Raw genomic sequence first — 22,830 nt, forward strand, 5'->3', positions numbered from 1 at the left:
ATTCAGATTTTTCTTCTACTCATTCACTTTGCCTTTTGACAAATGATATCAATAAATTATTCACACTTCTATTTTGACAGCATTCGTACTTTGTAGCATTATCTCCACGGATGCCTAGAATTTTTGCAAGAGAAGGACTGAGTAATATAATCACTTGCCTGCTAGTGCCTATGATCCCTTATTTATTCATCCATCTGACTTCCTTCTAAAAAGAGAATAATAACTCAATTATGTCAAAATAAAAACATATTTCTAGAAAGTGATTTCCAGAAGTTTGTTTCATTAGAATCATAGAATCGTAGAGTTGGAAGGGACCTCCTGGGCCATCTGGTCCAACCCCCTGCTCTAAGCAGGATTCACTAAATCATCCCAGACAGATGTCTGTCCAGTCTCTATTTGAAGACTTGTATTGATGGAGAACTCACCACCTCTCGTGGCAGCCTGTTCCACTCATTGATCACTCTAACTGTCAAAAAGTTTTTTCTAATATCTAATCTGTGTCTCCTCCCATTCAGTTTCACCCCATTGCTTCTAGTCTTTCCTTGTGCAAATGAGAATAAAGATGATCCTTCTACAATGTGACAGCCCTTCAGATATTTGTAGACAACTATTAAGTCTCTCAGTCTTCTCTTTTGCAAGCTAAACATTCCCAAATCCTGCAACCTTTCCTCATAAGACAGGGTTTGCAGACCGGTCACCATTCTGGTCGCTCTTTTCTGAACTTGCTCCAGTTTAATGTCTTTTTTAAAATGTGGTGCCCAAAACTGAACACAGTATTCCAGATGAGGTCTGACCAAAGAGGAGTAGAGGGCAATAATGACTTCACGTGATCTAGACTGTATGCTTCTGTAGACATTATGGTTCTGTTAATGCATCCTAGAATGGCGAAGATAAGAACAACATTTGCTCTTCTCCAGTCTTCTGGGATTTTCTGTTCTCCAAGAGTTTTCAAAGATTATGGAGAGTGGTTCAAAAATTTCTTCTGCTATCACCTTCAGTACTCTGGGGTGTAATTCATCTGGACCTGGAGACTTGAATTCATTTAGGTTAGCTAAGTGTTTCCTCACTATCTTTCTGTTTACAGATATCCTGGATTCTTCTATTCCCTTAATAGGACAGTGAAGAACAGTTGATGTTACATTTCCTTTCTGAGAGAAAACAGATGCAAAATAGGAATTTAAAAGTTCATCCATGTCAACATCCTGTCTTACCATTTCATCATTTTCATCCTGTAAAAATCCTATAGCATCTTTGATTTTTCTTTTACTTTTGACATATCCCCAAAATCCTTTTTTATTGCTTTTGACGTCTCTTGCAAGCCTCAATTCATTGTCAGCTTTAGTAATCTGATTCGTGCCCGGCAGGTTCTGCAGACAGCATTATATTCTTCTTTAGATATGCCTCCTTCTTTCCATTTTATAAACATTTCTTTCTTCCTTTTTAGCATGTGCTTAAGTTCTGTGTTCATCCATCCTGGTTTCCTTAAATGCTTCCTATTCTTCCGTCTTTTCGGAATTGTTAACAATGCTGCTTTGAGAATTTCATTTTTCAAGATTTCCCATCCCTCCTGGACATTTTTGTCTTTAAGGATATCCAGCCATTGGACCCCTCCAATTCTCTTTCTGAATCCTTTAAAATCTGCCTTTCTGAAATTTAACCTTGATGTCTGAGTCTTCACAGGTCTTCCTCCTCTAGTTATCCAAAACTCTAAAATAGCATAGTCGCTACCTCCTAGGGTCCCAGCCACTTTTACCTCCTCAACCATTTCCTCCCTGTTTATAAGGATTAGATCCAAGGTAGCAGTTACCCTTGTTTTCTCCCCTACCTTTTGGAAGATAAAGTTGTCAGCAAGAGAGGATAAGAATTTCCTTGACCTGTTAGTTTTCCTGAGAGAGATTCCCAACAAATGTCTGGATAGTTGAAATCTCCCATGACAACTATGTCATATTTTTTGGAGAACTTGGCCATTTGATGCATAAAGAGTTCATCCATATCTTCAGCTTGCACAGGCGGCCTGTAGTAAATGCCTACAATGGTGTCCTTTCCATTATTCTGTCCTTGTATTCTTACCCAAACAGTTTCCACAGAACTCCCAGTCTCTGAAGCTTCAATCTCTGTGCAGATATACGCGTTTCTAACATACAATGCGACACCTCTTCCTCGTTTATCAAGTCTGTTTCTTGCAAATAAGTTGTATCCTTCTAGCCTTGTATTCCAATCATGTGTATTGTCCCACCAAGTTTCAATGATTCCAATGACATCATATTTCTTCTCCTGCGTTAGTAGTTCCAATTCTCCTTGCTTGTTGCCCATGCTTTGTGCATTAGTATAGAAACATTTTACTTTGTGATTGGTTTCTCTTTCTTCAATATTTTTTTCATTTAGATTTTTTTGTCTTTGTTCTTTCCTCCCACTTCTAATAGCAGAATTCTCAATAGCATTTGTCAGGTATATGGCTTTTTCTGGTCTTTTGCTTCCCTTCCCACATTATAGACAGCGTAATTTCATGGATAAAGTCACAGGAGCGGCAGTTTGGCTATGTTCACATGTTGCATTTTTTTTTCCTGCAGGCAAAACTTGCTCTCATGGCAATAAAAAAGCTGCTTCTAAAAAAGCAGGTTTTGCTGGGTTTGTGCTGCCTTTCTTGGTTATTTTTTGCATTTTTTTTACTTTGGATTATATGTGCCATTTTTCTACAGTATGTATTTAACAAAGTTAGTTTTATTCAACAAAAAAGCCGTAAAAACACAGGGCACTAATAAATAGCAAATTATGCCAGAAAACTGGAGAAACAGCAATGCTGAATTTGAGCCATAGTGTGCATGAACCATTAGCTGAGAACCTAGGGTCCAAGTGATTCTTGCTGACAAGGTAACGCCGGGGTCGCACAACTGTCTATTCTCTCATGCGAGACAATTGGGTTGATTATGCTAATGACACTTGGCTCTAACTCTGTCAGAGTTTAAGCTGTCTGTGATCCAATTCTTTCACATGAGAGAATCACAGCAGAGCTGCAGAGACGATGAAGAACTCAATTTCTCCCATCTTCGCCATCGTCTCTGTGCACATGCAGGCCAATGTTTCCCACACACCCATAGACTTGAATAAGTGCAGGGGCGGGCTGGGACGGGAGGCAGAGAGGCAAATGCCCCCCGGACCGCTCCCCCAGCAGTTGTACAGGGCCAGCCGCACAGCAAATTGTGCGTGGCCGTGTCCGCTGTACTGTGACGCGGGCGGCAGCAGACACAGCCGCCTGCATCACAGTCCTATAAGTGAATGTAATCCGATTATCGCTTGCACTCACAGCATTCTGCGATTGTTTTCTCATGCCAGATCGGCATGAGGAAAAAATTGCAGATCTGTACTGCCCCATAGTAAAACATTGGTCTGAGTGCTGTCTAATTAAACATCGGATCACACTAGTCAGAAATTGAATTATACGCTCGTTTGAGCGAGTGTTAAGCGTTACTGTTTCTCCTTGTGGAGACTGTTAGCTGTGATTTACATTATATTATAGAGAAATTATTTTTATGAAAACATGTTTTATTCTGCCTTTATTTCTCATTTCTGTTCAGAGATGTGGTGATTTTTAAGAACGAAAATCCACATTTTGTCTACTTGCCACCTTAGGTGAAAAAAAACTTCAAGATATATTTTAGCTTACATACTTTTTTCTTGGTCGCAGTATCCACATAACACTCCAAAAATGGCATTAACAATCTGGGAGAGACTCAATAACATCTGTAAAATGTTGCTCATAGACAGAAGAATGAAAAAACTGGAATGCCAGGTCTCAATGTGAGGAGGTTCAATACAGGCCACACTCTTCAAAGATCGATCTGGAACTATAACCATTGAGCTACAAAAAGAAAAAAAAATTTATTATATGCACACCTCATCTGTTTGAGAAGTCAGGAGGCCTCCATATAAGTTGGTTGACTTATCTAATGTAGTAATACTTTAGTTGTAATGTACGGCGGGGAAAAAAAGTATTTAGTCAGCCACCAATTGTGCAAGTTCTCCCACTTAAAAAGATGAGAGAGGCCTGTAATTGACATCATAGGTAGACTACAACTATGAGAGTGAAAATGAGAAAGCAAATTCAGAAAATCACCTTGTCTGATTTAACAAGATTTATTTTGCAAATTATTGTGGAAAATAGGTATTTGGTCATTAACAAAAGTTCATCTCAATATTTTGTTATATATCCTTTGTTGGCAATGACAGAGGTCAAACGTTTTCTGTAAGTCTTCACAAGGTTGGCACACACTGTTGGTGGTATGTTGGCCCATTCCTCCATGCAGATCTCCTCTAGAGCAGTGATGTTTTTGGCCTGTCCCTGGGTAACACTGACTTTCATGTCCCTCCAAAGGTTTTCTATGGGGTTGAGATCTGGAGACTGGCTTGGTCACTCCAGGACCTTCATATGCTTCTTACGCAGCCACTCCTTTGTTGCCCTGGTGGTGTGCTTGGGATTGTTATCATGCTGAAAGACCTATCCACGTTTCATCTTCAATGCCCTTGCTGACGGAAGTAGGTTTGCACTCAAAATCTCACGATACATGGCCCCATTCATTCTTTCATGTACACAGATCAGTTGTCCTGGTTCCTTTGCAGAGAAACAGCTCCAAAGCATGATGTTGCAACCCCCATGCTTCACAGTAGGTATGGTGTTCTTTGGATGCAACCCAGCATTCTGTCTCCTCCAAACACGATTAGTTTTGTTTCTACCAAATAGTTCTACTTTGGTTTCATCAGACCATATGACATTCTCTCAATACTCTTCTAGATAATCCAAATACTCTCTAGCAAACTTCAGACAGGCCCGGACATGTACTGGCTTAAGCACAGCGACACATCTGGCACTGCAGGATCTGAGTCCTTGACGGCATAGTGTGTTACTGATGGTATCCTTTTTTACGGTGGTCCCAGCTCTATACAGGTCATTCACTAGGTCTCCCCATGTGGTTCTGGGATTTTTGCTCACCGTTCTTGTGATCATTTTGACCCAATGAAGTGAGATCTTGCGTGGAGCCCCAGATCAAGGGAGATTATCAGTGGTCTTGTATGTCTTCCATTTTGTTATTATTGCTCCCACAGTTGATTTCATCACACCAAGCTGCTTGCCTATTGCAGATTCAGTCTTCCTAGCCTGGTGCAAGGCTCCAATTTTGTTTCTGGTGTCCTCCGGACAGCTCTTTGGTCTTCACCACATTGGAGTTTGGAGTATGACTGTTTGAGGTTGATTTTGCAGCCTATAATCCAATGCACAGGTGCCCGGGACCTCTCCTGGACCCAGGTGTCTTTTGCAATCAGAATATCCTTTATACCATTCAGTGAACCTTGCCAACAGTGACTATATGAACAAGACCCTGTGAGGGTTGAAACGTTATATTCTTGTCGCCTCACCATTTCCTCTATCCCTGCACCTGAATTGTGTTTTTGCTGCATCTATACAATACAATTTTCACAAGCATCTATCAAGAGTGTGCGGTGATTGAACATTTCTCTGTTTGAGGTTGTGGACAGGTGTCTTTTATACTGATAAGTTCAAACAGGTGCCATTACTACAGGTAATGAGTGGAGGACAGAGGAGCCTCTTAAAGAAGAAGTTACAGGTCTGTCAGAGCCAGAAATCTTGCATGTTTTTAGGTGACCAAATACTTATTTTCCACCATTATTTGCAAAACAAATCTTGCCAAATCAGACAAGGTGATTTTCTGGATTTGTTTTCTCATTTTGACTCTCATAGTTGTGGTCTACATATGATGTCAATTTCAGGCCTCGCTTATCATTTTAAGTGGGATAACTTGTACAATTGGTGGCTGACTAAATACTTTTTTCCCCACTGTAGCAGTAATGGTCAGGATGGAATAATTTACATATACTTCAATAAACGGTGGCCAGTAGACATAAGCAGATCATTTGATTTAGAATTCACTTCCTTTGTGAAATTTTCAGCCAAAATTTGATTTGCAAGGAATGAATGTGCACAAACTGCATTCTTAAAATGCCTCTAGTTGCCTGGAAAATATGTTTAGAACACTGTGAGTTCATTCCCCTTAGAGTCAAATTAGCACAAATTCTTATTATTATTACTTATTTTTAGAGCACCATTGATTCCATAGTGCTGTTCATGAGAAGGGGTTACATACAGGATCCAAGAATAAAATACGGTGACCAAACTAACAATGACAGACTGGTACAGAAAGGAGAGCGCCCTGTGGACTTACAGTTTACAGGATAATGGGTAAGGAGACAGGAGTGTGGGGGGTTGTGGCAGCTTCGACGCTGGTGAGGTGACAGCAGGGTCATTGCAGGCTGAAACCCTTCCTAAAGAGGTGGGTGTTCATTTTCTGTCACATGGTTCTGATTGTCGCGGCTAGTTGGATGGGTTGAGGCACAGAATTCCAGAGGATTGGGACACTCAAGAGAAGTCTTGGAGATGATTAGGTGAGAAACTTATGAGTGTACAGGAGAGGAGGAGGTTTTGGGAGGACTTTACGAGCTGTTCTAGGCCAAAGGTATAGATTGAGGAGAGTAGTGATTCCAGGACAGAGCCTTGAGGGACACTAACAGAGAGAGGTGTTATGATTGAGTCACCGTAGGAGGCAGACACAAAAATAGAAGCTACGTCCAGAAAACCAGAGAAGTTGGCAACTATCAGATTGCAGACCCCTGAACCTATCAACACAACTAGCAGGTAGCCATGGGGGGTTCCTATGATGCCCTAGACCCCTCGATCACAGCCGGAGAGATAAATAGCCTAAAGACAGAAAAGGAAATCTAAACTGCCCCAGAGCAGACCCCAAAGTAAAAGGCAGCCCCCAACATATAATGACGGTGAAGCAAGATGAAAAAACACTCACACAGATAGAAAGATAGGCTGAGCAAATGATGGGGCCCAAGCTAACTACACAGAACAGGAAAGGAAGGTTGCTGTCTGCAATCTGCCAAAACCCTATCAAAGACATAAGCCAACAAGCTGATATGAAAAAAGACCCTGAAGCAGCTAGGCTTCAAAAACTAAATCAGCACTCAGGAATTTTCAGAAGACAGAGCTAAAGGAATTCAGCACACCCCAGCAGGGAATGGCAGAAATCCAGAAAAACAAGGCAAAACAGAGTCAAAGCACAAATGCAAAAAGCCAAGCAGAAAACTTAGCTTTAGAAGAGCAGGAATTCAGACTGGTCTCCAAGGATCCCACAGAGAAATCACCCGCAGGGCAGAAGGGCGTCGGCAGCCTTATATCCAGTCAGTAACTCCACTCAGCCAGTCATCATCATCAGGCCCAGGTGTTTGATAATCAGGCTCACTACCTTTCTTTACCAGAAGAGGGAGTTCCTCGGGCCTCAGTAGTGAAGGGGAAAATGAACTCACAACAGTACCTCCCCCTTGAGGAGGGGTCACCGAACCCTCAACCACGCCACCAGGGCGATCAGGGTGAGCCCGATGAAAGGCACGCACCAATCTTTTGGCATGAATATCAGAGGCAGAGACCCAGGAATTATCCTCCTGACCATAACCCTTCCACTTAACCAAATACTGGAGTCTCCGTCTAGCCAGACGGGAATCCAGTACTTTCTCTACCTCATATTCCATGTTACCTTCAACCAATACAGGGTCTGGAGGTGCCACCCCCGGAACAACAGGTTCAACAAACCTCTTCAACAAAGATTTATGGAACACCTTATGGATTTTAAATGTGACAGGAAGAGCCAAACGAAAAGAGACCGGATTAATAATCTCCAAAATCTTGTAAGGTCCAATAAATCTAGGCTTAAACTTAGGAGAAGCCACCTTCATAGCAATATTTTTTGATGATAACCACACCTTAAACTGGGGACCAATGGTCCTATGTCGGTTGGAAAACCGCTGGGCCTTTTCCTGGGAGAGAGATAACTTATCCACCACTTGGTCCCAGATCTGGTGCATTCTCTCCACCACAGTGTCAACACCTGGGCAGGCAGAGGGCTCCACCTTCCCTGAAGAAAATTGAGGATGAAACCCAAAGTTACAAAAAAAAGGTGACATCAAAGTGGCAGAACTAGCTCTATTATTTAAAGCAAATTCGGCCAAGGGCAAAAATGAAACCCAATCATCCTGATCAGCAGAAATAAAACATCTCAAATATGACTCCAAGGTCTGGTTTGTTCTCTCTGTCTGCCCATTGGTCTGAGGGTGAAAAGCAGAGAAGAAGGACAACTGAATTCCCAGCTTGGAACAGAAAGTTCTCCAAAATCTAGACACAAACTGGACTCCTCTGTCAGACACAATGTTCTCAGGAATCCCGTGCAAGCGAACCACCTGTTGTAAAAACAGGGGCACCAACTCAGAGGAAGACGGCAACTTAGGGAGTGGTACAAGATGAACCATCTTAGAGAACCTATCACAAATCACCCAAATAACAGTCATCCTTTGAGAGACAGGCATATCAGAGATGAAATCCATTGAAATATGGGTCCATGGCCTCTTGGGGACAGGCAAAGGCATCAACAACCCACTAGAGCGAGAACACGATTTAGACCGGGAGCACATCCCACAGGACTGCACAAAATTCCTGTCATCACGAGACAAGGAGGGCCACCAAAAAGACCGACTCACCAGATCTCTAGTACCAAAAATACCTGGATGACCAGCCAAAGCAGAGCAATGAACTTCAGACATCACTCTCCTCCTCCACTGGTCAGGAACATACAACTTTCCACTGGGACAACACTCAGGTTTGTCCTCCTGGAACTCTTCCAGAGCACGTCTCAAATCGGGCGAGATGGCAGAAAGAACTACCCCTTCGCCTAAGATGGTAGCAGGCTTGGTCACCACAGGAGAATCAGCAAAGAAGCTCCTAGAGAGGGCATCTGCCTTGACATTCTTAGTTCCAGGAAGAAAAGAAACCACAAAATCAAAACGTGTAAAAAACAAGGCCCACCTAGCCTGTCTAGGGTTCAAGCGCTTAGCCGACTCTAGGTAAATCAAATTCTTGTGGTCAGTGAGGACCACGACCTGATGCTTAGCTCCCTCCAACCAATGTCTCCACTCCTCAAATGCCCATTTCATGGCCAACAGTTCCCGATTCCCCACATCATAGTTACGTTCAGATGGAGAGAACTTTCGGGAAAAGAAAGCACAGGGATTCATTTTAGATGTTACAGGATCCTTTTGGGACAAAACAGCTCCTGCACCAATCTCAGAAGCATCCACCTCTACCTGGAATGGAAGTGAGACATCAGGTTGCCGTAAAACCGGGGCGGAGGTGAATCTTCGCTTCAGCTCCTGAAAGGAAGGAACAGCCTCCGGAGACCAATATAACACATCAGCACCCTTCTTAGTCAAATCAGTCAATGGCTTGGCAATACTAGAAAATTTTGCTATAAATTTCCGATAAAAATTAGCAAAACCCAAAAACTTCTGGAGGGCCTTCAAAGAAGTGGGCTGAAACCAATCGGAAATGGCCTGTACCTTGGCCAGGTCCATTTCAATAGTTGACGGGGACAAAATAAATCCCAAAAAAGAAATCCTCTGTACTCCAAAAAGGCATTTAGATCCTTTGACATACAGGGAATTCCCCCTCAAGATCCGGAACACAGTCCGAATATGTTCCACATGAGAATCCCAATCCTTGGAGAAGATCAAAATATCATCCAGATAGATATTCAAAAATTTATCGACAAAATCTTGGAAAATAAAGTTCATGAAGCACTGGAAGACAGAAGGGGCATTAGTGAGCCCAAAAGGCATCACCAGGTACTCAAACTGTCCCTCCGGAGTATTAAACGCTGTCTTCCATTCATTCCCATGCTTAATGCGAATAAGATTATACGCCCCCCTGAGGTCAAGCTTGGTAAACCAGCAAGCACCTTTAACTCTGGAGAATAGATCAGAAATCAGGGGTAACGGATACTGATATTTAACAGTAATTTTGTTGAGGGCACGATAATCAATACAAGGTCTTAATGATCCATCCTTTTTGGCTACAAAAAAAAAACCGGCACCTAAGGGTGACGAGGATGGTCTAATATGACCCTTCTCCAACGCCTCCTTAATATAGGATCGCATAGCCTCGTGCTCGGGTACAGATAAATTGAAGAGCCGACCTTTGGGAAATTTACACCCCGGGCTCAGTTCAATTGCACAGTCATAACTCCTATGAGGAGGCAGAGACGCAGACTCATTCTCACTAAATACATCATAAAAGTCCGCCAAATAATCAGGAACATCATGCGACTGAGGAGAGGTGGAAAACACCGGAGCCTCACTAAAGGCACACCGACAACCCCAACTCACCACAGACACAGATTTCCAATCCAAAACTGGATTATGAATTTGTAACCAGGGAAACCCCAGAACAATAGTATCATGTAGATTATGCAACACCAAAAATCTGCAATTTTCTTGATGGTCTGGGGCGACCCGCATTACCACCTGGGTCCAAAACTGAGGTTTATTTTTAGCCAAAGGAGTAGCATCAATCCCCCTCAAAGGGATAGGCGTCTGCAGAGGTGTCAACGGAAATCCACAACGTTTAGCAAAATCCAAGTCCATTAGGTTTAGGGCTGCTCCCGAATCCACAAAATCCTTGGCGGAAAATGTGGACAGGGAGCAGATCAGAGCAATAGCCAGAAGAAACTTAGGTTGAACACCACCAACAGAAAACGTGTGTGCAAAGCGTTTCTCTCGTTTAGGACAGACAGAAATAATATGCGAGGCATCTCCACAGAAATAACACAACTTATTACGCCTTCTGAACTCCTGACGCTGCTCTCTGGAGAAAACTCTATCACATTGCATAGGTTCAGACATTTGTTCAACAGGTGGCAACACCTCTCGTGCAGCTTTGCGTTTGCGCAAACGCCGATCAACCTGAATGGCTAATGACATAGAATCGTCAAGACCAGAGGGAACAGGAAATCCCACCATAGTATCCTTTATGGATTCTGACAAACCCTTCCGAAAGAGAGCTGCCAAGGCACCATCATTCCAAGTGGTGAGGACAGCCCACTTTCAGAATTTTTGACAGTACAATTCTGCAGAATCTCGACCCTGGTTCAATGCCAGCAGGGTGTTTTCAGCCTGATCAATGGCATTAGGTTCGTCATACAACAACCCCAAGGCCTGAAAAAATGCGTTCACATTAGTCAGAATAGGATCATCTGGTTTCAAAGAAAACACCCAATCCTGGGGATCGCCACGCAGCAAAGAGATGACAATTTTAACCTGCTGCGTGGAGCTCCCTGACGAGTTAGGCTTCAAGGCAAAAAATAATTTACAATTATTTTTGAAATTCAAAAATTTAGACCGATCCCCAAAAAATACATCAGGTGTAGGAATCTTTGGTTCAGCAGCATGTGAATGAGCAAGGTAGGAGGAAATTCCCCGCACTTCCGCAGCGAGCTGCTCCACACGCTCAGACAACTGCTTTATCTCCATTGAGAGAAAAAAAAAATTCCCCCTACGGCCTCAGAGATATAGAAGAAAAAATATACACACTTTTTTTTTTTTTTACAATTCTTTCCTGCTATTGAGTACCCTAGGATCTGCGGTATGGCGGGTGATTCTGTTATGATTGAGTCACCGTAGGAGGCAGACACAAAAATAGAAGCTACGTCCAGAAAACCAGAGAAGTTGGCAACTATCAGATTGCAGACCCCTTAACCTATCAACACAACTAGCAGGTAGCCATGGGGGGGTTCCTACGATGCCCTAGACCCCTCGATCACAGCCGGAGAGATAAATAGCCTAAAGACAGAAAAGGAAATCTAAACTGCCCCAGAGCAGACCCCAAAGTAAAAGGCAGCCCCCAACATATAATGACGGTGAAGCAAGATGAAAAAACACTCACACAGATAGAAAGATAGGCTGAGCAAATGATGGGGCCCAAGCTAACTACACAGAACAGGAAAGGAAGGTTGCTGTCTGCAATCTGCCAAAACCCTATCAAAGACATAAGCCAACAAGCTGATATGAAAAAAGACCCTGAAGCAGCTAGGCTTCAAAAACTAAATCAGCACTCAGGAATTTTCAGAAGACAGAGCTAAAGGAATTCAGCACACCCCAGCAGGGAATGGCAGAAATCCAGAAAAACAAGGCAAAACAGAGTCAAAGCACAAATGCAAACAGCCAAGCAGAAAACTTAGCTTTAGAAGAGCAGGAATTCAGACTGGTCTCCAAGGATCCCACAGAGAAATCACCCGCAGGGCAGAACGGCGTCGGCAGCCTTATATCCAGTCAGTAACTCCACTCAGCCAGTCATCATCATCAGGCCCAGGTGTTTGATAATCAGGCTCACTACCTTTCTTTACCAGAAGAGGGAGTTCCTCGGGCCTCAGTAGTGAAGGGGAAAATGAACTCACAACAGAGAGGTGTTATGATGAGTCACCGAAGGAGGAAAAAACAAAATACCAGCTAAGTCCAGAAAAACCAGAGAGGTTGGCAGCTATCGGATTGCAGACCCCTGAACCTATCCACAACAACTAGCAGTAGCCGTGGGGGGTTCCTACAGTGCCCTAGACCCATCGATCACAGCCGGAGAACTATATAGCCTAAAGACAGAAAGGGGAAAAACTAAACTGCCCCAGAGCAGACCCGAAAGCAATAGGCAGCCCCCAACATATAATGACGGTGAAGCAAGATGAAAACACTAACACAGATAGAAAGATAGGTTGAGCAAATGATGGGGCCCAAGCTAACTACATAGGACAGGATAGGAAAGCTGCTGTCTGCCATCCGCAAAAACCCTATCAAAATGAGCCAACCGACTGATAGGGAAAACAGGCCCTGAAGTCGCTAGGCTTCAAAAGACTATATCAGCACTCAGGTATATTCTGAAGACAGAGCAAAATATCAAAAGATCAGAGACAAAAATGGAGTTCAGCTCACCCCCGGCCGGGGATGGCAGAACTCCCAAAAAAACAAGGCAAAACAAAAACAAAACTGAAGAGTACAAAGCAGAGCAGAAAAACTTAGCTTTGAGATGCAGGAATCAGACTGGTCTCCAAGAATCCAGCAGGAAAATCACCAGCCAGGAAGAAGGGCGTCGGCAGCCTTATATCCAGTCCTCAATTCGAGCCACCCAGTCATCAACTAGCTGCCCATGTGTTTGGTAATCAGCCTCACTACCTTCCTTCACCAGAGGAGGGAGTTCATCAGACCTCAATGGTGAAGGGAAAAATGAACTCACAACAGTACCTCCCCCTTGAGGAGGGGTCACTGAACCCTCATCCATGCCACCAGGGCGATCCGGGTGAGCCCGATGAAAGGCACGCACCAATCTTTCGGCATGAATATCAGAGGCAGAGACCCAGGAATTATCCTCCTGACCATAACCCTTCCACTTAACCAAATACTGGAGTCTCCGTCTAGCCAGACGGGAATCCAGTATCTTCTCTACCTCATATTCTATGTTACCAATAGGGTCAGGAGGTGCCACCACAGGAACTACTGGTTCAACAAACCTCTTCAACAAGGACTTATGAAACACATTATGAATTTTAAATGTGACAGGAAGAGCCAACCGAAAAGAGACCGGATCAATAATCTCCAAAATCTTGTAAGGTCCAATAAATCTAGGCTTAAACTTAGGAGAAGCCACCTTCATAGCAATATTTTTTGATGACAACCAAACCATATCACCCACCTTAAACTGGGGACCAACGGTCCTACGCCGGTTGGAAAACCGCTGGGCCTTTTCCTGGGAGAGAGACAACTTATCCACTACTTGGTCCCAGATCTGGTGCATTCTCTCCACCACAGTGTCAACACCTGGGCAGGCAGAAGGCTCCACCTGCCCTGAAGAAAATCAAGGGTGAAAACCAAAGTTACAAAAAAAAGGTGACATCAAAGTGGCAGAACTAGCTCTATTATTTAAAGCAAATTCGGCCAAGGGCAAAAATGAAACCCAATCATCCTGATCGGCAGAAATAAAACATCTCAAACACGACTCCAAAGTCTGGTTTGTTCTCTCCGTCTTCCCATTTGTCTGAGGGTGAAACGCAGAGGAGAAGGACAACTGAATTCCCAGCTTGGAACAGAAAGTCCTCCAAAATCTAGACACAAACTGAACTCCTCTGTCAGATACATTGTTCTCAGGAATCCCGTGCAAGCGAACCACCTGTTGCAAAAACAAGGGCACCAACTCAGAGGAAGATGGCAACTTAGGGAGTGGTACAAGATGGACCATCTTAGAGAATCTATCACAAATCACCCAAATAACAGTCATTCTCTGAGAGACAGGCATATCAGAGATAAAATCCATTGAAATATGGGTCCATGGCCTCCTGGGCACCGGCAAAGGCATCAACAAGCCACTAGAGCGAGAACAAGATTTAGACCGGGAGCAAGTCCCACAGGACTGCACAAAATTCCTGACATCATGAGACAAGGCAGCCCACCAAAAAGACCGACTCACCAGATCTCTAGTACCAAAAATACCTGGATGACCAGCCAATGCAGAGCAATGAACTTCAGACATCACTCTCTTCCTCCACTGGTCAGGAACATACAACTTTCCACTGGGACAACGCTCAGGTTTGTCCTCCTGAAACTCTTCCAGAGCACGTCTCAAATCGGGCGAGATGGCAGAAAGAACTACCCCCTCGCCTAAGATGGTAGCAGGCTTAGTCACAACAGGAGAATCAGCAAGGAAACTCCTAGAGAGGGCGTCTGCCTTGACATTCTTAGTGCCCGGAAGAAAAGAGGCCACAAAATCAAAACGTGTGAAAAACAAAGCCCACCTAGCCTGTCTAGGATTCAAGAGCTTGGCCGACTCCAGGTAAATCAAATTCTTGTGGTCCGTAAGGACCACAACTTGGTGTTTGGCTCCCTCCAACCAATGTCTCCACTCCTCAAATGCCCATTTCATGGCCAACAGTTCCCGATTCCCCACATCATAGTTACGTTCGGATGGGGAGAACTTTCGGGAAAAGAAAGCACAAGGATTCATTTTAGATGTCACAGGAGCTTTTTGGGACAACACCGCTCCTGCACCAATCTCAGAAGAGTCCACCTCCACCTGAAACGGGAGTAAAACATCAGGTTGCCGCAAAACCGGAGCAGAAGTGAATCTTCGCTTCAGCTCCTGAAAGGAAGAAACAGCCTCCGGAGACCAATTCAGCACATCAGTACCCTTCCTAGTCAAATCCGTCAATGGCTTGGCAATACCAGAAAAATTAGCTATAAATTTCCGATAAAAATTAGCAAAACCCAAAACTTCTGGAGGGCCTTCAAAGAAGTGGGCTGAACCCAATCATAAATGGCCTGTACCTTGGCCGGGTCCATTTCAATAGTTGACGGAGACAAAATAAATCCCAAAAATGAAATCCTCTGTACCCCAAAAAGGCATTTTGATCCCTTGACATACAGGGAATTCTCCCTCAAAACCCGGAACACAGTCCGAACATGTTCCACATGAGAGTCCCAATTCTTGGAGAAGATCAAAATATCATCCAGATCAGAGACAAAAATGGAGTTCAGCTCACCCCCGGCCGGGGATGGCAGAACTCCCAAAAAAACAAGGCAAAACAAAAACAAAACTAAAGAGTACAAAGCAGAGCAGAAAAACTTAGCTTTGAGATGCAGGAATCAGACTGGTCTCCAAGAATCCAGCAGGAAAATCACCAGCCAGGAAGAAGGGCGTCGGCAGCCTTATATCCAGTCCTCAATTCCAGCCACCCAGTCATCAACTAGCTGCCCATGTGTTTGGTAATCAGCCTCACTACCTTCCTTCACCAGAGGAGGAAGTTCATCAGACCTCAATGGTGAAGGGAAAAATGAACTCACAACAGAGAGGGCAGGGATAGGAGGTAGTATGGGATTGGGAGACGCTAAATGTGTGGTTAGAAAAGTATGAGGCAATCCAGTAAAGGGCAATGTCTTTGAAACCAAAAGAAGAGATTATTTGTAGTAGGATGGAGTGGTTGACTGTGTCAAAGGCAGAGGTTAGATCAAGAAGGAGTATTGAGAATTGTGTTAGCTTTGGTGGTAAGTCATTAATAATTTTTGTCAGGTCAGTTTTGGTGGAGTGATGGTGACGGATGCTGGATGTTTTCTTCAGGATAGGTTTGATCATGGCATGTTTGAAAGCAGAAGGGAAGGTACCAGAAGTTAACTATAGGTTGAAGAGATGGGTTAGGGCTGGGACAAGTGTGGTGGTGAGGTTAGAGAGGAGGTGGGATGGCATTGGGTCAAGTGTACAAGTGATGAAGGGAAATTTGGAGAAGAGATGAGAAAGTTCTCCTTCAGTGATGATGGGGAGGAAGATTATGTGAGAAGGACAGTGGTCAGTTGTACGTACAAGGTTATGGTGATTGTGTAGTAAATACTTGTCTTGTTTGGTCAGTCTTATTTTTGAAATATGCAGCAAAGTCTACTGCACAGATGAGGGAGGTGGTGGGTGGAGAAGGGACTTAAAGGTGTTGAATAACTGTTTGGGGTTGTGGTATAAAGAAGATAGAAGGTTAGTAAAGTAGTCTTGTTTAGCAGAGGTGCGGGCCAACCTGAATGTGAGAGTTGCTTTTTTAAATGCGGTGAAGTCTTCTTGAGACTGTCTAGGTATGACTGAACCGAACTGTTCAACTGGTGCGTCTCGGTTTACTGAGATGCAGCACGTTGTCACAAAGGCAGAAAAAAAAATATGTGCCATCATGTCAAATATATTGTAGGTGTTCCTGATGCTGCCTTAGCTGCCTGTTGTATCGCTACCACTAGAACAAGCGGTGGAGTGTTGTGTCTGTGTAAAGAGGAGAGGTCCGTTGGATGCAATGAATAGCCGGAGACAGAGAAGGGGTTAACAAGGGTTTATTGAACAGGAAATTAACTGGTAATACTCCATGCAGGGAGGCAAGAATAAGAGATAAAGAAACACGGCAGCTTATCGATTGCAGATCTTGCAGGTGAAAGGCTGAAAAATCTCCCTTCAGCGTCGCAAATCGTGGACAAAGTCTCTGGCTCTGCTATGGAGATATGAGAAGCACGTCTCCCGATGGTGCTGATGCATTCAGTCCTGCTTGACTTGAGTGCGTCGGAATGTGGAAACAGTCTTTTAGGCGGATTCCTCAGCAATGGCGCGGGACACGAGACATGGGCACGCTCACAGTCAGCGACAGCTGACGGTCTTTCAGGTTAGTCTCTAGGCAGTTTATCCTCTATCACAGTCATGATAGGGATATCCAAAAGTATGGGTCCAGAAGGTAAATTAATAGCGTCAAAGGAAGTCTTTAGGTCAGCACGCTGAGGGTTGAGTGACGGGGAGTTGTCAGCGCGAGCAGCAGAGAAGGAGTCAATCATCCCCTGTGGTCTTCCCGCCAAGTCTGACCCATTCCCGTGCTCAAGTCTCTTTATATACCCCGTGCCCCCTGCTGTCCCACAGAAAGGTCTCTCCCTCCTTGAAGAAACCTCCCTTGCCAACAGTGGTGACAGTCCCGATAGTTCCAGCCATAAAGGGCACCGGACACCGCTGACTCTGTCTCGGCTGATCTTCTTACACCCCCCCTCTCTTTTCACTCACCATTCCATGGGCGAGGCATACTAAGTATAACTGGAGGGTCTGTTGGCGGTTCTAGCGGTTTGCCGACCAAATAAACTACTGATCCTGATTATACCGAATGGGGGGTTGTCCAGCCATTGTTCGTTCGGAGCAACGTAGATTGGAATTAACAGTGGAGTCTTCCTGAGGAGGCAAAGCCGAAGCTGCACCCGCCGTAGCGTTCTCTTCTGGGGTCTCAGGATTCCGCTCTGCAGACAAATTTGCAGATGGCTGTTCGAAAGTTTCTTCTTCTTCATCCTACACAGCCACAGGAGGCACCACTTCAGGAACTTCAGGGGTTTCTTCTCTCTGTATGGAGTCTTCGGAGAGGCATGGCCAGAGCATACTCCTGTGGACCACTCTGGTGGGCGCATTCTCCTGCAGTTCTGGATAAACCTTGTACACAGGTCCTTCCATACCGACCCGATGCTTCACTCTGTGCGGCCTACTCTCCCACCGATTTTCCAGCTTGTCACGAGGACGTTTCTCCCTCACCAACACCCGACCACCAACTTGAAGATCTGTCCCCCGTAGAGGAAGCTTCTCAGGGTGCTTCAGTTCCCGGAGCCGTGTCTGAAATAACTGATGTACGGTTTTAGACGATGACTATGTTCTCAGACCCAGGTAGACACCCCCATCCATGGGTAGTCTTCTCCTGGATCCAGCTCCAGCTCTGTGACTTCCTTTCCTGTTCGGCCGAACAATAAGGAGTAGGGTGTGTAACCCGTGGTTTGATGGACTCAATTGTTGTAGATCCACACGAGCTCAGAGACATATTCTGGCCACCTAGCTTTTCTATCACCTTCTAGGGTCCTTAGCATCTGAATCAGAGTACGGTTAATCGTTCACAGGCCCCGTTTCCCTGAGGATGGTACGGTGTGGTGGGTGATCGGTTGAACTGATAGATCCGCAGTAACTCATCCATCACTCTTCCCAAGAAACAAGCTTCTTGGTCCGAATGGATCCACTGTGAACATCCATAGACCTGAATGAAGTGCTTACAGATAGCATACGCAGCGGAGTCAGCCGTCTGATCTCAGGTGGGCGTGAAATGATCTACCATCACTAAGCAGTGGTCATATCATTGGTGAGCTGGCCCAATGGTTAAATAGTCGACAGTTAATAGCTTCAGGGGGGCCGAAGTTACTATTGTTTGATTAGGAGCCCTTTGTTCCAGTGACTTGGCCAACTCACAGGCCCAACAGAGTCTACAAGCTTCCTCGACTGCTGCTCTTAGTCGTGGGTGGTAAACAAACCACTGAAGCCACTGGAAAGTTTTTTCAAGACTGAAGTGAGCCCCATTTTCGTGAGCTTCAGTGGCCACAGCAGACAGCACCGTCTATAGAATCACCACCTGCTAGGAAGCCCCAAGTTCCCTCTGAAGTTGAACCTTCCGTTATAACAGCCCGTTTCTCTTCTGGAGGCGCTCCCAGTGACGGAACATCTTCAATGCTTCTGGAGTCAGAGCACTCCGCTGTTTTGGGCTAGGCAGCTTCTTCAACACCACCCAATGTCAGAACAGAGAAAGCTCATGATCTTCCTGCTGCAATTGAACCCACTCATCCTGAGATCTTCTCAATATTCTTTTATGATGGGGAGTCTGTATCTGGTCCAGCATGGCCGCCACCATTCCAGTGGTCCTTCGGAACCGGGGCACCTCCTCTTTCTCTAGCAACTCATCTCTACTCTTTCTTGGTGGTGCACGTTTTGCTCTGGATAAGGCGTCAGAGTGCGTGTTCTCTGCCCCCTTCTATAGGCGATTCTGTACCAGTACTTTGCTATTTGGGCCACCCAACGTTGCTCCAAGGCCCCTAGCTTGGCGTTCTCCAGATGCGCTAATGGGTTATTATCGGTGCGCACTAACACCTCAGAACCGGACAGGTATTCTGCAAATTTCTCCATCATGGCCCACACCAGCGCAACAACTCCAGCTTAAAGGAGCTATAGTTGTCCAGGTTACGTTTGGAATCATGGAGGGAAAGGCTAGCATAAGCGATCACCCTTTCTCTCCCATCCTGCACCTGCGACAACACAGCACCAAGTCCGTGCAAGCTTCCGTCGGTGTGGAGAATGAACGGTATAGAGAAGTCCACATAAGCCAGTACCGGAGCTTCGGTCAGTGCTTTTTTTAATTCACAAAATGCCTTTTCCTCCCAATAGATATATCGACTCTTGGCATTTGGGGGTATCGGACACTGGACACCGCTGACTCTGTCTCGGCTCATCTTCTTACATCTGTGTGGATCAAAGAATGGTCTGGTGGTTTGTCATGTGGGCTCTAGACAGACACTTCGCACAGCAAGTAACAGAGCTTAGCCTACTTTTATAGAGTGGGTCTAAAAGTGTCATTGCTTCATGTTAAGAAAACATCTATCTTCCAGAAAGCATTGCAGCATACAGCTTATCTTGCACACTTACACGACCAATATGCCTACATTTTAATTGTCATAACCCACTGTGAAGGTTGGTTGTCATGGCCAGTGTCATAGTCATCATCATCATTTTATCATTTTATCTCTGGCTATCGGTCTTGTTCCTTGTGACAGAAACCTTAAGGGTTCCTAAATGGCACAGGATGGCACTTAACTTGTGAAAATTCTTTTTCTTCTTCTATCCTCTCTTGATTGCTGGTAAGTGTCTTTTCCAGGATAAATATTAGCAGGATTAAATTGTTGATTCCACATGTGTCTCTGATCACAAAGTTTGTCACCTTTTCAAAGGACTTCAGTAGGCAATCTCATTAGCTGCCAATGTTGGATCTCAGTGACCCATGCTCCAGTTTGACTGTTGCATGATGTTATCCATCACCACTTTACACTGTTTTTACAAACCCTGAAACATACACAGCATTAAATTCCAATAGGTAATTAATGATGTTGCAAACCAGGTGGTGCTCTGTCAGTTCATTTTTTTTTCTGCTAAGCCAGTAGGGCATGCATTGCCACAAAAGATCTATTGAAATGGGCTGAAAATTTTCTGCCCAAAGCCACTACCTTTCTCAAGTGTGTGTATTTGCAAAAGAAATCTTGCACTATTAAATTCAGGATGTGGGCCTTGCATGGAGTGTGAGTAGTTTTGCCTTACCGTAAGGCAGCCAGAGTGGTCTGGGTATTGTTGCTGATGACAATTCCAAGTTGCAGATCGCAAAGAGGTAGAGTTTGAATTGACTATTGAAGCACAGCAGCAACTTTTTCACCTTTTGGCTTTTCTCCCTAGACCAGTGTTCCCCAAGTCCAGTCTTCAAGAGCCACCAACAGGTTATGTTTTCATTTCCCTTAAAATTGCACAGGATCTGCTCACCTGCACAGGCAATAATTGCACCACCTGGGCGATACTAAAGAAATCCTTAAAACCTGACCTGTTGGTGGCTCTTGAGGACTGGAGTTGGGGACCACTGCCCTAGACTATCAAACTTGAAAACTGCTTTGCAGCATTTTGCATGAGCGAAAAGAATAAGGGTGGAGTGTGAAATCAGTAATGTGCCCAGCGACTGTTGATTATGTCAGTTGATTCATTCATGAATCTGTGTAAAGTATCTGGATTAACATATTTGAGGACAAAAAAACCAAAAACGAAAAGACATTAAAAAATGTATACAAGTTATCTTTTTTTATTAACTCAAATTAAAATATGCCTAGTGTGAACAATAATTATCATATAACATATGCTGGATCTTAGTTAAAAAATACCTTATATAGGTCTGAGTCCAACATAAGACCAATGTGCATAATTACAGGGCATACTCATAGCTAAGGTCCTTAGTATTATTTAATGGTTAGACGGAAGGATAGTTCTATATAAAGTTAGCTGTAACACTGATCATTTTATTATTTGTTCCAACTGACCAGTGTCTATATAGCTGCATGTACTGAAAAGTCTGGAGTGGAGATGATGATTACATTGTATCTACTAGTGCCAAAATAAACTCATTAGCAATGCTATACATAAGCAGTACTATGCAAGATGAAAAAAAAAAGACATTGTCATCATCTGCCATGGAGCCCTCGGCACTGCATGCATAATGCTATAACCTGAGCCAGAATCTGAGGCTCATTAAAGTGAAGTGAATACTTAGAACAGGGGCTTATTTCCAGAGGACTTGATTTTTCAAGCCTTTAACCTTAGTAAACAAAACCTGAAAGCAAAATTGGAGTAAGCATTAACAGAATGCTTGGGCAAATTGATGAGTATTCTAATTGAGGATGAAACTTATATTATGGAGAAATTTTAGAGAGAATTGGATGAGATAGCTCCAAAATTGGAAAAATTGGCGGAGAGTCCTGATTTTGAAGACACCTTCAAACAAACTACAATCTGTTGATAAGGTAGAGAATAAGGTCAAGTTGGGCAAGAGGAAGAAATATTTGAGGGACAAATCTTATTTTTTCAAAGGTCATGTTTGACTTGGGAAAGAATAAATCCCAAAGACTGAAAAAACATCAAAATAATACATATACTAATTCAAGACACAAATTTACTGATACAGAAACAACCGTATATCAGATTCAGAATCTGGTTCAGAGCAGTCCTTAGATAGAACATCAATGACAAGAACAGGGCCGTGATAACACCCAGGGACCGTTTTAACGGGACAGAGGGAAATGGGTGTTCAGATGCTCGACCAAGAACAAGAACAAAGGCCATCACCGATTGGACAATTGTTTAGTAGTGTCTCTGCCTCGGATTAATTTGAGATTATTTATTAGCTTGTCCGAACACAGCAAAACTAGAACCCAGGTTAAGATCCTGTTTTGGAACCTCATATAGATTGCCTCCCGTACAAATGAGATCTTTCGGTATGCTAATAGTGTACTGTGTCTTTGTGACACCGCTATATTTTTGGTACTTAGACTACTTGGTCTTAGATACGTTTCTTAGCACTTATCTATCCCCCACACAACAAACATTCAACATGTACTGTTAGCCTTTTAAGTCCTATCTGTGTATTTTTTGATACTGTGGGCCATCTTGTGGTTTCCCACTTTTAAAATTTGTTTAGGTCTTTATACTTATTTTTTGTATTTATGATATACCAATAAATTATATTATATGTTCACATATTTTTCTCCTATACATTCTTTTCTCATATGATTGCATTCAAGTTTGTACGGAATCCGTCACGTTGTCCATGTAGTAATGAGTCTTAGCATTATGTATGGCTAACTATTTCTGAATCACAAAGCCGAGTCTGTGGATTTTTGTATTTATTATTTTTTAAGAATTGCAGGGGGGGTAGACTGAGACAACAAGAGCTTCTCATAGCCTGTGATGTAGAAAGTTTTTACACCATCATAGATCATGACAGAGGATGT

General features: G+C 43.8%; 1 protein-coding gene across 1 annotated transcript in view; it reads right to left on the minus strand.

Annotated features, from left to right (window-relative positions):
* Window positions 1-3,660: 3,660 nt before the first annotated feature.
* Window positions 3,661-22,830, minus strand: part of TM4SF19 (transmembrane 4 L six family member 19) — a 37,100-nt gene continuing 17,930 nt past the window's right edge. The window contains exon 3 of the mRNA XM_073576631.1: window positions 3,661-3,859. Coding sequence (XP_073432732.1) covers window positions 3,661-3,859 — 199 coding nt within the window. The remainder of the gene's footprint in view (window positions 3,860-22,830) is intronic.

Source organism: Dendrobates tinctorius, unplaced genomic scaffold, assembly GCF_039654945.1.
Source record: "Dendrobates tinctorius isolate UK_male_01 unplaced genomic scaffold, ASM3965494v1 ptg000049l, whole genome shotgun sequence".
Lineage (NCBI taxonomy): Eukaryota > Metazoa > Chordata > Amphibia > Anura > Dendrobatidae > Dendrobates > Dendrobates tinctorius.